The sequence below is a fragment of the Bemisia tabaci genome, chromosome 3 (assembly GCF_918797505.1).
Source record: "Bemisia tabaci chromosome 3, PGI_BMITA_v3".
Taxonomy (NCBI): Eukaryota; Metazoa; Arthropoda; class Insecta; order Hemiptera; family Aleyrodidae; genus Bemisia; species Bemisia tabaci.
In genome coordinates, this window is record NC_092795.1 from 2,087,397 (window position 1) to 2,102,186 (window position 14,790).

Genomic DNA, 14,790 nt, shown 5'->3' on the forward strand with positions numbered 1-14,790 from the left:
AGTGGATGCAATTGTTTCAGCAATTTTCAGCCCCTGTAAATCCTGAGATCACATTTTCTTCATTTGAAGAGCTTTTTCTACATTCGCAAGTAAGACTTCACGAAGCCGATATAAATTATGAGAATTGCGATTGATTAATTTTGCCTCTAGAATCAGAATCCTATTAACCTAGCCTAAATAATTTTTACGAGTTTTAGACAGAAGAAGACATCAGAAAGTTTTAAAGTTAATTGGCGAGTCTGCAGCTAGCGAAAGTTTCATTTTTCTGGTCTCCTATTTTCCGTGTCATAGAATAATTCCGTTCAAAAAATTAGGATAAAAATTGATCTCAGACATATGAACAGTGTTTCGAGCCCGTATTGCAAATCGGTCCTTGCAACCTGCATCCTAAAGATTTCCGAAGGGTGGGATTCGCATCTACATCAGATTCACCTTGGACTAGAGACGCCATTACATTTCACCTTTCTTTTTTCTTTTGTTCACTCAGGTTAGTTGATGGTGCTTGTACGAAAGTGAATTTTTCATTGTACTACGTATCTTAGTTATTCTAAATTTTGAAGTACCTCTTCAGTCTACCATGACCTCAGTTCAGTAGTGCCGTGTTCGTGTTGAATTCCTTGTCCAAGAGCTCAGCAAACTCTTCTCATTCTCTATCTAACCAAAGTCCATGTGATGTACTAATGTAGGAAGTTCGGTATCAGCGATTTTAATAGGGATGCAAGAAATATGTATCTATTCGTAATGACCTAATTGAAGCAATTGACTGCAAATCCTTTTCCAGGTCTTCTTTATCCCGGACTTGTCTCCTCTGTAAATCCCTCAACAGCTTCGTCTTGACCGTCCCTATAGCTTCTCTTATACCCCAAGTGAATTTTCTTCTGTAAAACATCACAACTAAACTTGAGCAGTTGTTTCACGTTCTCATTTAGTAGTAACTTCCACTTATAAGTAAATTCGTCACTTGGCTCCTCTTATCCATGACAAGTATGATGTCAAGACCAGCGCTGGGTCAATAATTTTTTGATACCGCGAGTGACCGTTCACCTCTTAGAAACTCTTTCAAGTTTTCTAATTTGACATTTTTTCACTTTCTATAGTCGGAATTTAGCTGTGCTCTTAGAATTCCATGGTTTTAGTACCATGGGTTATGAGAATAAGATCTGCTAGCTTGGGTCAAAGTGAATCCTGTACTCACCCGGACGCAAATGCCAGTGACCTAACACAACCCATATGTGCACCTGGTAAGACTTTAACAACTGCCTTTAAGTTTATTTTCCTTACCCAGTCTCCTCCCTTTAATCCATTCAGAGGAAGATTCTAAGTAGGAAATAGACGGATTCCCTTTATTTCCTTGCTACAGTGGATTACCGATAATTAATATGCCATACAAAAAGTAAATACATAGAAGTGTGCTGCAGAATTTACTTTGAGTACGTACTTCAGCTTGCAAATAGTATCATGGCTTGCTAGTCACAAATGATTTTGTGCTGCCAACTTTTATTCTAATTCTAAGTCGGTGAGCCTGTATCCTGCATCATTTCACAATTCAGCTGTCGTATTTTTTCAATCTAATTTTATGTAGTACTTTTTATCGTCCTCTCCTGATTCTCCCCAAGAGTTGCTTCTGTTTGCACAGATGTCAAATGCAACTTTTCATCATTTTACGTGAAGTTCATCTTACAGGACATAACCTATATTTCTATCTTGCATGCTTGCCCACTGAGCGTCTTTTTTTTATTTTATAAGTTAGGTTTTGTTTAAGACCAATCCATAAGGATTAGTCATTCCTATTGGTGAGATTTGAGACTCTACTTGGCATTGCAAAGTTTAAATAATTGCATTTCTAATGGGAGTAGCCAACTCAATGTCATACAGGCTGCAGGCTGACCTGTTAGAATTGGACTTGGTCTTGTTCTTATTCAGAGCCATATTCTCCCTAGTATCTCCTGTCTTTAATCACACGTCTTCGTCGCTCCATGATTAGTCAGATGCATACATTACGTTCAACTCTTCCAGCACTGTTGAGTTTTATTCTTCTTCATTTATAAACCTTCAGCTTTCATAACAGAAGGTACAAACATTTTCTCCCTTGTTTACCTACTTATAGTATATATTCTACGAAGGATTTTTCTTTTCGGAAGCTCTAGTCTTTTCATTTTTTAAGTAAAATACCAAGCAATGAAGATATTATTAGTGCATTGCCTTCATTCATACTCAGGCTCCTAGCCACTTGCTGGATATTTTTATTTTGCTTTGGAATCATTTCCATTCAGCCCTTTCAAATTAAAGGATTCTTCCTTTGTACTTGTTTACATGGACTAAAATTAGTTCTCATTGTATTCTCATGTTTATAAGTACAAATAACATACTTTATATGTTTAATTTATCCACCTTACATGTGTCATATTCACTGTTTCTGAATTGTAAACAGTGACCAAAACTCAGGGTACACAATGCAAGGAGCCAGTCAAGACATAAAAGTAGCTCCTCTATTTCTGCTATGACTCTCTGTGCCTTGTGCAATGCACATCAATGGTCAAAGTGCGTAACCACATATCTCCGTTTGCTGTGTTGGAGACCTCTTGCCATATTTTAATCCCTCTTTGGAAAATTGTCATTGTAAATTTGTGTAAATTTCCTTGATTTTTTTCTCTGTTTGCAGAAAATTCTGCGTAAGTTTCAAGGTATGAAGATGGCTCTTTTCTTTTTGAAAAAATTCAATAGGAGCAGAAATTTTTAAACATCACAATGGAGATATGTCGTTTTGCACTTAAGCCATCAACTTGGTGTTCAAGATCTGTGATATATCTAATCTCTGACTACTGTAGGACAAAGAGTACTAACACCAGGCAATCCTGCTCTAGCCATCGAAAAAATGTCAGCACTGGAGTCACCCTGGTCGCACAATTAATCTGCTCATCAGGATATTAAGGTCATACAGCTGCCCTGTAGAAAGGTTCAGTAAAAAAGCTGAATGACCTGTTATACTTGGTGGTCCAATAGTCCTGCATCATTGCCCTAGTAGCAAAAACTGTTAAAACAACTTTTAAGAAACTCTTAAATTTCAAAAAGATAACTCTCCAAAAAACTATTAACATATTCGTATTAGGAAACCCTTTTTGGCTATTTTTTTTTTTTTTTTTTTTTTCAAATGAAATTCAAATAAGGAAGTGTTAAAAAAGCTCTTAAAATGTCAACTGTAGTTTTTCAGCACTGAAGATATTTGAAAAAAAATGTTGAAAAACTTGATATTTTAAGAGGTTTTTTTAAGACTTTCCCTTAAATTTTACTTAAAAAAGTAGCCAAAAGAGTTTCCTAATACAAAGATTTTAAGAGATTTGTCCAAGAGTTTTTGAAAAATGTTTTAAAAGGCTATTGCTTTAGGGCAGGACCAGGCATTAATCCTGTAACTTTTGAATAAAGTGAGATTGAGACTAGAAATTTTTTGAATGTTCCAAGATCAAAGGAAACTACTTTTGGGGCCCTCCCCAAATTTTAAGGGGATCATCTGGAAAAGTAGCAAGAATCCCAGGGGTTAAAGGGATGTTAAGGGACTTTTGGATCACTCTGTATCAATGAAATGATTGATCTTGGGAACAGGATGAGCATTGTAAGGTGACTACTGGAACGACTGTGGGCAACTGAATCTAGAGTTAAAGAGAATCAATATTTGTCACCATGCACTTTCAAATTCTGACTAACCACATTTTTTTACAATTTGAAACTGAGGGCTGACAGCAGGATGAAATCAGGGAAAACATGGAAAATTCAATAAATTACTTTGAACCACGAAGAATCAGGGAGAAGTCAGGGGAATTCTGCAATGAAATCTTTACTCTCTTGTTCAGTTAATGTACCCAAATTATTTTGATTTAACCCTTGCGCTCAATCAGCAGAGCTTAGTTTTTGTAGGAAGTTATCATGGAGAGTAAAAACTACACTGAAGAAGGAAATTTTTATTCTAACATCCTTCAAAAGACAAGAGAAAATCAGAGAATTTTTGTATCTTAAATCACGAAAATTCAAGAAAATTGTTCACCAAGCACAGAATCTTACTAGTCATAAGCCAGACATCACTTTAAAACATTTTTATGGATATTAGTGCTCAAATACCTGTACAATATGTTGTAATTCTCGGCCAGCTGCATTTGCAAAAAAACAAAAAGCAAATTTCCGCGAGTGAATTTGGTTGACTCTTTCAACCAGATCAGCAGGGTTGTAAAGCAAAGGAGAAAAATCCTTCGCTGAAGTCAAGAACCAAAGTAAGTTGCTTGATGAATTTTGGCCAACATCTGGATCCATCCACTTTTCAACCCACTGCAGGAGGTGGGTCAAGAATTGTAGATGTGGTTGTCATTGCTGCCAGCGTGAGAACCAAATATTGTAGGCAAGTTGTTGCCCAGAGAGTTTTTCGTTTTGTTGTAATGGAGATTGGCAGTAAGTTTAAAAGCCTGACCAAATACGCTTGCTGAAATTTGCTTAGAATGTGTGATTTCTACTCTCAAGAATCTTGTAAAAGCAGTTTTGCCAGTTACTCATTCAGAATGTTTTGTTTTTGTTTCAGAAGAATGAACTCCTAATACTAGAATTAATGCGCCAGAGCAGTTCTACCAAAAAACTGGCGCCGAATGTTGATCCGGTACTGAAGATGGCCAATACTATCTCAAATATGAGAGTTGCTAACTCCATAAAAGGACTCGTCAGTAAAAAGAAAAAAAGATACACGGAAGATGGTTTTAATCTTGATTTAACTTGTATCCTTTTGTACTCTACAGAACTTTGCATTGTCTGGAGGTAGTAGATATTAATGACAAAAGTGCGAAACCTCCTATCTCCATCGTAGTGTTTCAAAATTTCTGCCCCTATTTTATTTTTTCAGAGAGAGGAAAGCCAACATTATAGCTTGAATTTTTTCAGAATATTTTGCTAACCAAGAAGAAAAATCAGGGAAATTTTCTAGAAAATTTGTTGGCCAGTTTTCCATAGAGAAAATGAAGTATGTCAGGAAATCTGCAATGTTGCATACCATATTAATCTTGAAAATGCTCCCAAGTTCACGAGGCTCATACTTTCTTTTTAAAGATTTCATCTTAGACTTGGCAAACCTTTTTCCACTATTAGACGTCTCCAGTAAAACATAGCTTTTTTTACTCAATCAAGTTGACTTGATGAGCAGGGTCTTGTCAACCTGGAGTTGAAATGACAGTTATTTTTCACATCTACTTTTTATTATTCTATGTTTCTTTGCCTAATATCTGACCTGTTGTGTCTTTGAAAATGTGAAATTTTCCTCAACTCTCCGTCTCCAGACATAACGAGTAATCTAATAGCGATGGGTTATCCAGCCGCTAAAATAGAAGGATTTTATCGAAATCACATCGATGAAGTTGTCAAGTTTCTAGAAGAAAAACATAGAGACCACTACAAAATTTACAATCTGTAAGTGTCAGTTACTCATCTCTTTTTTTAATTAACATGTTAACTGCAACAAATTAAAGGGTACATTACAGCAACTGGGCATTCCCAAGAATGCACGAAAAGGTGATGTCCAGACTACAGCAAGAGTAATGCACTCTTCAGGACTATGCAAATAACCTCCACCTCATCCAGGAGCATACAGAAAGCTTGTTACGAGAATAGAGAAATTTTCATCTAGCTAATTTTTATTAAAGCTGGTCCTCGCAAGCCAGTGTAGCAGTCAACATAATTATGATGTATCTTTATACTTGAAATCCCGTGGCTAACCTTCAAAATGGCGTATGTTCATCGCAAACTTTCCAAATTTCCCCACTTATTTTATTTTTTAGAGGAACTACATATCAACATTGAGTCTTGCAGGATGATCGGGAAAGTTTAAGAACAGTCGGAGGTGGGAAAGTTGGAAAACTTGAAATGTATAAATCTAAATATTATCAAAATTTTGAAATTAATATATCAATCATGATTTCCATAAGTTATTAGTTTTTGGTGCCCGAGTCATGGAAAAATCAAACAGTCTACTTGTTCTCATCGGTCCGAAAATCATGAAAGTCGTTCAATCTCACTACCGTAATATTTTGTAAAAAATCCCCAAAAACTCTGGAATACACTACAAAAAATTTTCCTCATTTTGAACATGCATGAAACATTGGTTCATGAGAAACTTGAAGCATGCGGTCAGCTCATGTTTTTCTGAGCCAAACTTTTCTCTAAGAAGAGCCTCTAACTCTTAGGACAGTGAAGCCCATAGGGCCAGTGTATTGTATTGTGAAGCCCCTTTTTTTTCTTTTCTTTTTTTTAAAATTCAATATGAATAATGATGAGTGTGTCTATTTTCTCAGGTGTTCAGAGAGATCCTATGATATTAATAAGTTTCAGTCTAGGGTAGCCACCTATCCTTTTGACGACCATAATCCTCCCAAAATGGAAACTATCCAACCATTTTGTGAAGATGTTCACAGCTGGCTGTCTGCTCACGAAAGTAATGTAGCCGCCGTCCATTGTAAAGCAGGAAAGGTTAGTATTTTTATATGTTTATTCAGTTCTCTCAAGGTGATAACATGTCAAATTAGACCAGATTCTGTCTCAAATATTTTTATCCTTCTCATTTCCTTGCATAGATACCGTTATAACTATATTTGTCTCAACTTTTTTCTCTAGTATAATTTCAGTTTTAAATTATAAAATTTCATAGAGGGCTCAATATAATCCACGGAACTTTCATTCAAAGTCAGTCATACTGTTTGGGATATGCTTGCTCAAATTTTGAGTGGAAACTTGAATGGGTCTAAAGTTTCGAGCCACACCTAAAATAGGTTTAATCTTTTGGCTTGAAAGTGCAATGCTCCATGTAAGTGGTCCAAAGGAATGTTGTTTTGGAAATGTCTCGCCTCAGCAGGGATATTATAAGTTAAATATGATAAGTGGATTTTTCATTTATTTTTATGACAAGCATTTATCATAGCTGCTGTCATGAAACACATGCTCCTCTCTTTTAAAAGAAAATTACTAACTCATTCGTACGTTCTTTTTTATTTACAGGGTAGAACAGGTGTAATGGTATGCTGTTATATGTTGTACTGTCAGCAGTTCAAAACTGCTCAGGAAGCACTAAGTTTCTATGGACAGAAGAGGACTACTGACACTAAAGTAATTAAGTTTTTGTACTATTTTAGAGTTTTTCCAAAAGGAAACCTTTGAGCCCTTTTATGCCAAGAAGTGCAATGTAAAATCCATTTCTGACCGGCTTTTGCTCTTAGGCCTCATGGATTTCAAGTAAGGGCAAGAAAACTACTATTTCACCAGTTGCAAAACTGGAATGGACAAGGAAACTAAAGGAATGACAGGGAACAATCAAAACGAGAGAGGAAATGTAGGAAAGGAATCTGGGATTGAATGGATCAAAAGTTACGAAAATTGTTACTACTACTATCTACAATACTGCCGTGCAATGCAAAAACGCCATAAACGCCATTTTACATTTTTTGGAAACAATGTATCATAGCAGAAGAACATGTGTACCTTAGAACAATGTTGTACAGAATTCTTTCGCAAATATTATCAAGAACTTAACCTGAAAATTTGAAGTGCATGGGTAAAACAGTTTTTATTTTATAAAGTGTGAAGTAAACACGCAAAAAAATCTTGATGGATTTAAGGCGTTCTTGCTTAGCTTGGCAGAATAATCCTCCTGTCTGTTTGTGATATTCATGACCCGAGATTGTGTTACTCTGAGTACAAGGAAACTTGAGGAAATCTTAGTTACATAGCTAGGTTTACATTACGAGGTCATCTCCAGTGATGGTTAAAGCAGTTTGCTACCGACTCTATGTTCATGGGTTGAATTTTCATTGGTGACAGGCTTCTAAGGACACTTTAGATACTAAGAAAAAGAAGAAAAAGTCATGTTGTAACTCCTGGGATACTTGTATCACCTATATGACGTTATGAAGTCTGTTTGTCACGCCACTCAAAATTGCTCTGAATTATGACATTCCGGCCAGTAACCTTTAATCATCCTGATTACTACATCTTTTGATGGAAAATCGTTAATCAATCTTTCACTTTCTTACTCTGTCGCAGGACTAAAAAATTCCTTTGATGTAACATTTTTTGCAGTCATCTAAATGATTTTTCTTTTCTTGTCTCAACAGGGAGTCACGATCCCAAGTCAGAGGAGGTATGTTGGCTACTTTGCCTCATTAGTGAACGAAGGACTCACATATAAACCTGTCACAATGTTTATTCGTGAGATTATCATTCAACCCCTACCCACCATTTTTAGCAATGCCCACGGGTGTAAGTATTTTTCCTTTCCTTACCAAAATTCTTTGAATACTTTGAGGTAGGAAGGTCTAAACACTAAAATTATTCTGTCCATAATTATTTATGGCGAGTTTTTTCCATGCCAAGCGTTGGAACCGTTTTATCATTAGTCGATTGGATCCATGTCCCTTTATCAAATTTAACGTACCCATTTTCAGTAATGACCAGAAGGGAGTGGCTCCAAGAGGGCTCTGTAGGTGCTTTTCAATCCTAGAATGTATTTGAATTCACTTTGAATGAGATACACTCATCTTGTTAGCACCTTCAAAACTCAACTCATTTATTGAATACATTTTTCCCCTGCATTTCAAAAACCATTTTTGCCTTTTGACCTAAGATCCATGGCTTTTAATATCTTAAATTTATAACCTTGGTTTTAATTTTACCTCTTCTGTTGCCAAATTGTACACTAAGTGTTTCATGAAGAATTGTCTGAACTTTTTGAGTCCTCAGCAACTAACTTCCTCTACTTTTGAACATCTTCATTTCTTATGATGTTAAGCCTCTTTCTGTCGTTCAAACCGACGATAATTTCTCCATTTTGTCCCTGGATTGTTTCATCAAGCCCTTCGGCTTCATCAGCGTCTGGCTGCAAGCATAGACAGTTGTATAGAACCCTTCATTATGTACATTTCTGTACTTTTGAGTGCCAAAGTCTTCTCGTCCAAGCTATGAAAATTCATTTCTTCTTTCTTTCAGGCTTGCAGTTTCAGATCTCCAATTCCAATACTAGATTGCATTCGTCTGAGTCTATAGAAGTTAAGAAAGGCTCACCCTTCATCCATATCACTATGGACCAATGTATTCCCCTAGAGGGCGATGTGAAAGTGGAATTTTCCCACAAGCCAAAAATGATGCTCAAGGTGAGAAAAACCATAAATAACAAAATCGCTCCACTAATACAAGATGACAGGTTTGTGAAAAGTTAGGAAAAATGTAGAACAATAAAGTAATTTTACAGACCTGTGAAATGTCAGGAAAGTTGGCTGTCGAACCTTAAATATCGAAGGTGAAACTTCCAAACCACGTTTCTCGTTTGCGGTGTTCTACAATCTGTGCTCTCAATTTATTTTTTTGAAGAAGAACAAATCAACATCATTCCTTGAAGTTATCACAGAATTTTCTTTGCTTGGAGAAAAAAAAATCACGGGAGTTTTGAAGAATTGCCGTTGTGGAGTCCTCCAATAAAAAATTAAAGTACAGCAGGGAGTCTGCAATGTCACATACTGAGATATGTGGTTTAGAAGTTTCACCACCAATATTTCATTACAAATTAATTTTTCTCCTCAAACTTTTGAAATCAATATTTTCCTGAATTATTTTTCAAAATTTGACACAAAATTTACAGAAAACTTCACTCGAGACAATGTCCGATTTAACTACTTCTTCTTTATCATAATGATTTTCATTTGCCCCGTCAAAAGTTTAGTACTATAAATGTATTTTTCTCCAATAAATAATGAAAAAATAAAAGTAAAGTAGGAGTAAGCCTTAATTTGTGAGGCGCTGTCTCCGCTGAGAAGGTTATGAGTAAGGAACGCTGCAAAGATTTCCAAAGGGAGACAAAGCTGCCATACCCTTGGAGATTGCTGTTAGCTTGCTGTACTTTTCAACTGAAATGAAACCTTACCCACTTTAATGATGAAATTCAGTGATAATTTAGAACAGGCTTATAGTGTAAGCCTCAAAAAATAGTTGGCACGAGTTTGCTCAGCAAGTCAATCAGGGAAAAGCCTCAGGGTGGATCCAAAAACTTCCATAAAAGTAAAAATATTGCCAAATGTTTGACTGCACCTCAGAAAGTGTTTGAAAAGCATGCATGGGGAATAAGTGACAAGAATGTGCAAGAAGAAATTTTTCAGACATTTATGAATGACATGTTCGAGGGCGACTATCAACCGCAGAATGGAACGGAAAGATAGAAAGAGAATTTTGAAAATTTGATTTTCACAGGCCCCTTTCTTTTAGTAAAAGTTAGGCATTTTGTTTGAAAGTAGTTACCGTGTCAGTAACGTTGATCATGGTGTCAACAAACCTAAATCTGATCTTGGAGTCAACAATTGTTGTCGTCGTACTAAGGCAGTAAAACAGAAAAATGGGCCGTGAGCATGGTGTCAACAAACAGACAAATATCTTCCTTACTAGTAAAATCAGGGACGAGTTCTATAGGACGCCGTTCTGTTGTGAGCGGGTATTGCAGCGCATTCTTGCGTAGGACCCTAATAAACTCAGAGGATCCTTCCTCCCGAACCTCGACTCATCCATCGCCCGCTCCTAAAGTGAGGTTAAGTCAATGATAGAAAAATAACACATAAGGCGGCTGAATTCTTGAAAAATAAGTATTTTTTGGGGTTTTTCGACCCCTTTCGACCAGGAAGGGCCTGCTGCAACAACAGATGGGGTGAGAAATTCGATTTTTTGCAGATATAAGTACGTGATCCTACGGATTTTAGTGAAGTCCAACAACTGATAATAGCAGTGAGTTGCGAGGGTCTCACGCGAGATAGCTGCACTAGTAACTGCTTACGAATTTTTACATTGGCTCTTACAGGAGTCCAGGGTCCTATAGAACTGGTCCCTGGTAAAATTAAAAAACTAAGTCTACAAGGGAGGTTTAGGTCACGTATAGTTAGACTAGGTTAGCTTAGGTTAGGACATGTAGTGCTAGAATAGGTAGGGTAAGGTCCGGGAAAATTGAGTTCAGTGAAAGTGGGTGAGGTATTGCAAGGGTAGTTGGGGCAGGTTAAGTTGGATTGGGTTAGGTTAGGTTTGGTTTGAGTAAATAGCTTAAGAAAAACAAGACTTGAAATCCGAAAAATGTTATAGAGGGAAGTTTTAAGATTCGTTAGCACTGTGATCGTCTTTCATAGGAGTCAGAATTTTTATTTTTGGATGATTGTTGTGTCAACAAAAATTTAAAAAAACTGATTGTTGACACCATGATCGTTGACACCATCTACCAATCACAAGAAAATCATTTGTAAGAAATGCAAGTAGAAATTTATTTCAATCTCCAACCTAAATTCTGAAGCAAGTTTTGAAAACGATACTTATTACTTGTTTTTGGGATTTGAGAGAAGTTACCCATATATTTCACAGGTCTAAGCTCCAGAAGATCCTCCAGAAATGAAATTCTCATTTTTCTCCTAGGAATAAACTAACAAAAAAAAAATTGATGGTTGGTTTCTTCATATGTACTAAGTTTGATTTTTTTCTCTTTGATGCAGGAAAAGATGTTTCATTTTTGGTTCAATACCTTTTTTATTCGTGAAAGACTTCATGTACCTGAAATAGCTAATGGTAAAAACCATTTTGATAGTACTCATCCGAGGTAAGACCATTGATTTTAATCTTTTCTGTTAAAATTTTTTCATCTGTATTAAGTCATGCAATAGATATGCATCGGTCGATTTTGTTTCTTGCAGTTATGGCGGTTTCTAACACCAGTGAAATATACTTTCTAGTTATCTTATTTTTCCATCTTAATAGTTCTTCTATGGGACATGGGACACTAACATTTTATTGCCTAACCTTGAAGGTATTCAACATTTTTTTTTGGAAGTCCTTGAGAGACTATTGCATACATCCTTTCTCTTACATCCCTTAATTTTGGTTTTGAAAAACTTTCTTAAACCTTGGAGCTTTGTTCAGCATGATGCTTACCACACTGTCTACGCCGATCTCATAAGTAAAAAATTTTTCAGAAGATTTATGTTTTATTTGGGGAGACAAGGGGGAAATGACTTGGGAAACCCTGAAAGTTCACAAGACACTTTTTTTTCTCAACACAGCAGCATAGGCGTAGCTTAAACCTTTAAGATTGTATTGCAATTGTGTGCTCTCACAAGACCAAAAATGGACAAAACGATTTTCAACTTATTCCCCAAGATATTTTCCCCACTCACATTCTAATTTTTTATTCAAAGTAGAGTCTCTTTATACTCAGAGTAGCGCAATGCGAAATCCTTTTTTGATAGACTTTTGAGGCTTTATGGATTTCACAAACAGGCAAAAAAATTACCATTTCACCAGTTGCAACGTTTGTAAACTGGAATAGACTAGGGAACTGAAGGCACGACAGAGAATGTAGGAAAGAAATATGGGAATAAATTCTCCAAAGATGACGAACAACTGTGTAATCTTCTTGCCAATCAATGTTATTCAGGATCTGAGATTGTGCAACTCTGAGTGTAAAAGGATTCTAGTTCAAAAGTGAGTAAAATTTCTCCTAAAACATTTGCCTCCGTAGACCATGATCTTTTTTCCCAGGATCAGTCACTTATGAATGGTTCACTGTAAAAATGCCCACAGTACGTTTTTAACACTTTTAATGCGGTCAACATACCACCCTCGATTTTTTTGTGGAAATGTCAACTAGAAGGCCTACTGATTGAGGAACAACAAACTGCGAAATCTGTAGTTTAGCCGTTTTTGAGAAAATGCGATTTTTCGCTTTTTTGGCAGGAATTTCGGGTTAAGACACTGAAAAAGTCAAGTTAGGCTGTTTTTGTGGCTTGTAAATGCATATCCTATACATTTTTAGTCAATCAAGCGTCAGTAAATAGCTATTCGTGCATATTGCTTAAAATTGCCTAAATTTCGAAATGGGGGCCATAATAAGGCCTCCGGGATTTCGATTTTTAAAATACGCATACAGTGTCATGTAAGATATCAACTCCTATGTATTTTGGTCGTAGATTTCAGATATGAAGTTTAAAAAGTCCCCCGGTCAAAAGGGGTACCCCAAATCCAAGATGGCAGCCAATTTTGAAAGACAAGAGGGTGAATTTTTAAAATGTTCGTGTGATAAGGCAAGTGAGGTATCATTTCTTCTGTAATTTTGGTCCTAGATTTCATTTATGAAGTCATAAAAGCCCTCCAGTCAAAGGAATTGCTCCGAATGCCAAGATGGCAGCCAAATTTGAAAGGCAGGAGGGTGAATTTTTGAAATGTTTTGTGAAATCCATAATAAAAGTGAATCAGCCTGACGTCAGGCTATGTTTCATAAACTACCCCGAGTCAGACTGATGTCAGCCAGAATTAGTCTGACTCAGGGTAATTTATGAAACAAAGCCTGATGTCAGGCTGATTCACTTTTACTATGGATTTCACGCAAACATCTAAAAAATTCACCCTCCTGCCTTTCAAATTTGGCTGCCATCTTGGCATTCGGAGCAATCCCTTTGACTGGAGGGCTTTTATGACTTCATAAATGAAATCTATGACCAAAATTACATAAGAAATGATACCTCACTTGCCTTATCACGAGAACATTTTAAAAATTCACCCTCTTGTCTTTCAAAATTAGCTGCCATCTTGGATTTAGGGTACCCCCTTTGACCGGGGGACTTTTTAAACTTCATATCTGAAATCTACGACCAAAATTACATAGGAGTTGACACCTTACATGACACTGTGTAAGCGTATTTTAAAAAAATCGAAATTCCGAAGGCCTTAGTATGGCCCCTGTTTTGAAATTTAGGCAATTTTAAGCAATATGCACGAATAGCTATCTACTGACACTTGATTGACTAAAAATGTATAGGATATGCATTTACAAGCCACAAAAACAGCCCAACTTGACTTTTTCAGCGTCTTGACCCGAAATTTCTGCCAAAACGGCTAAACTACAGATTTCGCGGGTGGTATGTTGACAGCATTAAAAGTGTTGAAAACCTACTGTGTGCCATCTGTGTTAAGAAGTAATCATTTTGTCTGTTTGTTCACAGATATAATTCTCATCCGGTGGATAGTGATACAAACTTATTTACTCTTAGAATAGATAAGTGGGACTTGGATGTCGCACATAAAGACAAGCAAAATAGCAAGTACAGCCCAGATCTAAAGGTAACTTTTGCTTTGCTTATTTTTTTTTTTAACAAGTTCAACAAGTTTAGTCCTATTTTGCTCTGATCGTAACTACCACAAATGCAACCTCTAATTTTTTACAGAAAAGAAAAGGCTTTGTATTCAATACTAATATCACATTTATTAGGATCTGTGGCAAGGAATTTTCGCAAGGTCTTAATGTAGTTAAATTTACGCAAAATTTCTTGGAAGGGGAGAAAAAGCTAATGAATAACCAACCAACCATAAGTCCAGTTGATGTAACGTAGCAAAGTCTGAGGCTGAGTGCTGCCAATCAGCTAATGCAGTCTCCCTCATTTAGCCACCTTATCAGAGCCTGCCAATAATATCATTCCAAATGAGTCCCAGGTTTGGCATCATCAAAATGGGGTTTCTTTGCCATTCACGGTTAAAAAACTTTGAAATATTTCCTAGGAGCTTCTGAAGGTTCAGAAACCCTAAAGTTGTACTATCAGAAAATGAACTTTAAAGAAAATGGGGGCCACTGACCTGTATAGTTTTGAAGTCGCAACCCTGCGTGTTTTCATAACATGTAGCCCATTTCATGAAGATATTTTTTTGCCCCCTGTGTTGAGCTTTAATCAATGACATGACTAAAATCTGTAGAATTTTAATACT

At 36.4% G+C, this 14,790-nt stretch overlaps 1 protein-coding gene across 6 annotated transcripts in view; it reads left to right on the plus strand.

Moving 5' to 3' along the window:
• The first annotated feature begins 74 nt into the window (after window positions 1-74).
• The window catches only part of Pten (phosphatase and tensin-like protein), a 36,321-nt gene continuing 21,605 nt past the window's right edge, over window positions 75-14,790 (plus strand). For 2 of the 6 annotated variants that reach the window (XM_019054437.2, XM_019054436.2), the window contains exons 1-9: window positions 494-1,241; window positions 4,565-4,754; window positions 5,310-5,439; window positions 6,321-6,495; window positions 7,021-7,128; window positions 8,133-8,277; window positions 9,004-9,167; window positions 11,532-11,635; window positions 14,034-14,151. In XM_019054437.2, the coding sequence (XP_018909982.1) occupies window positions 4,592-4,754; window positions 5,310-5,439; window positions 6,321-6,495; window positions 7,021-7,128; window positions 8,133-8,277; window positions 9,004-9,167; window positions 11,532-11,635; window positions 14,034-14,151 (1,107 nt within the window). In that variant the 5' untranslated portion in view covers window positions 494-1,241; window positions 4,565-4,591. The other 4 variants (XM_072297646.1, XM_019054433.2, XM_019054435.2 and 1 more) reach the window with 4 other exon arrangements.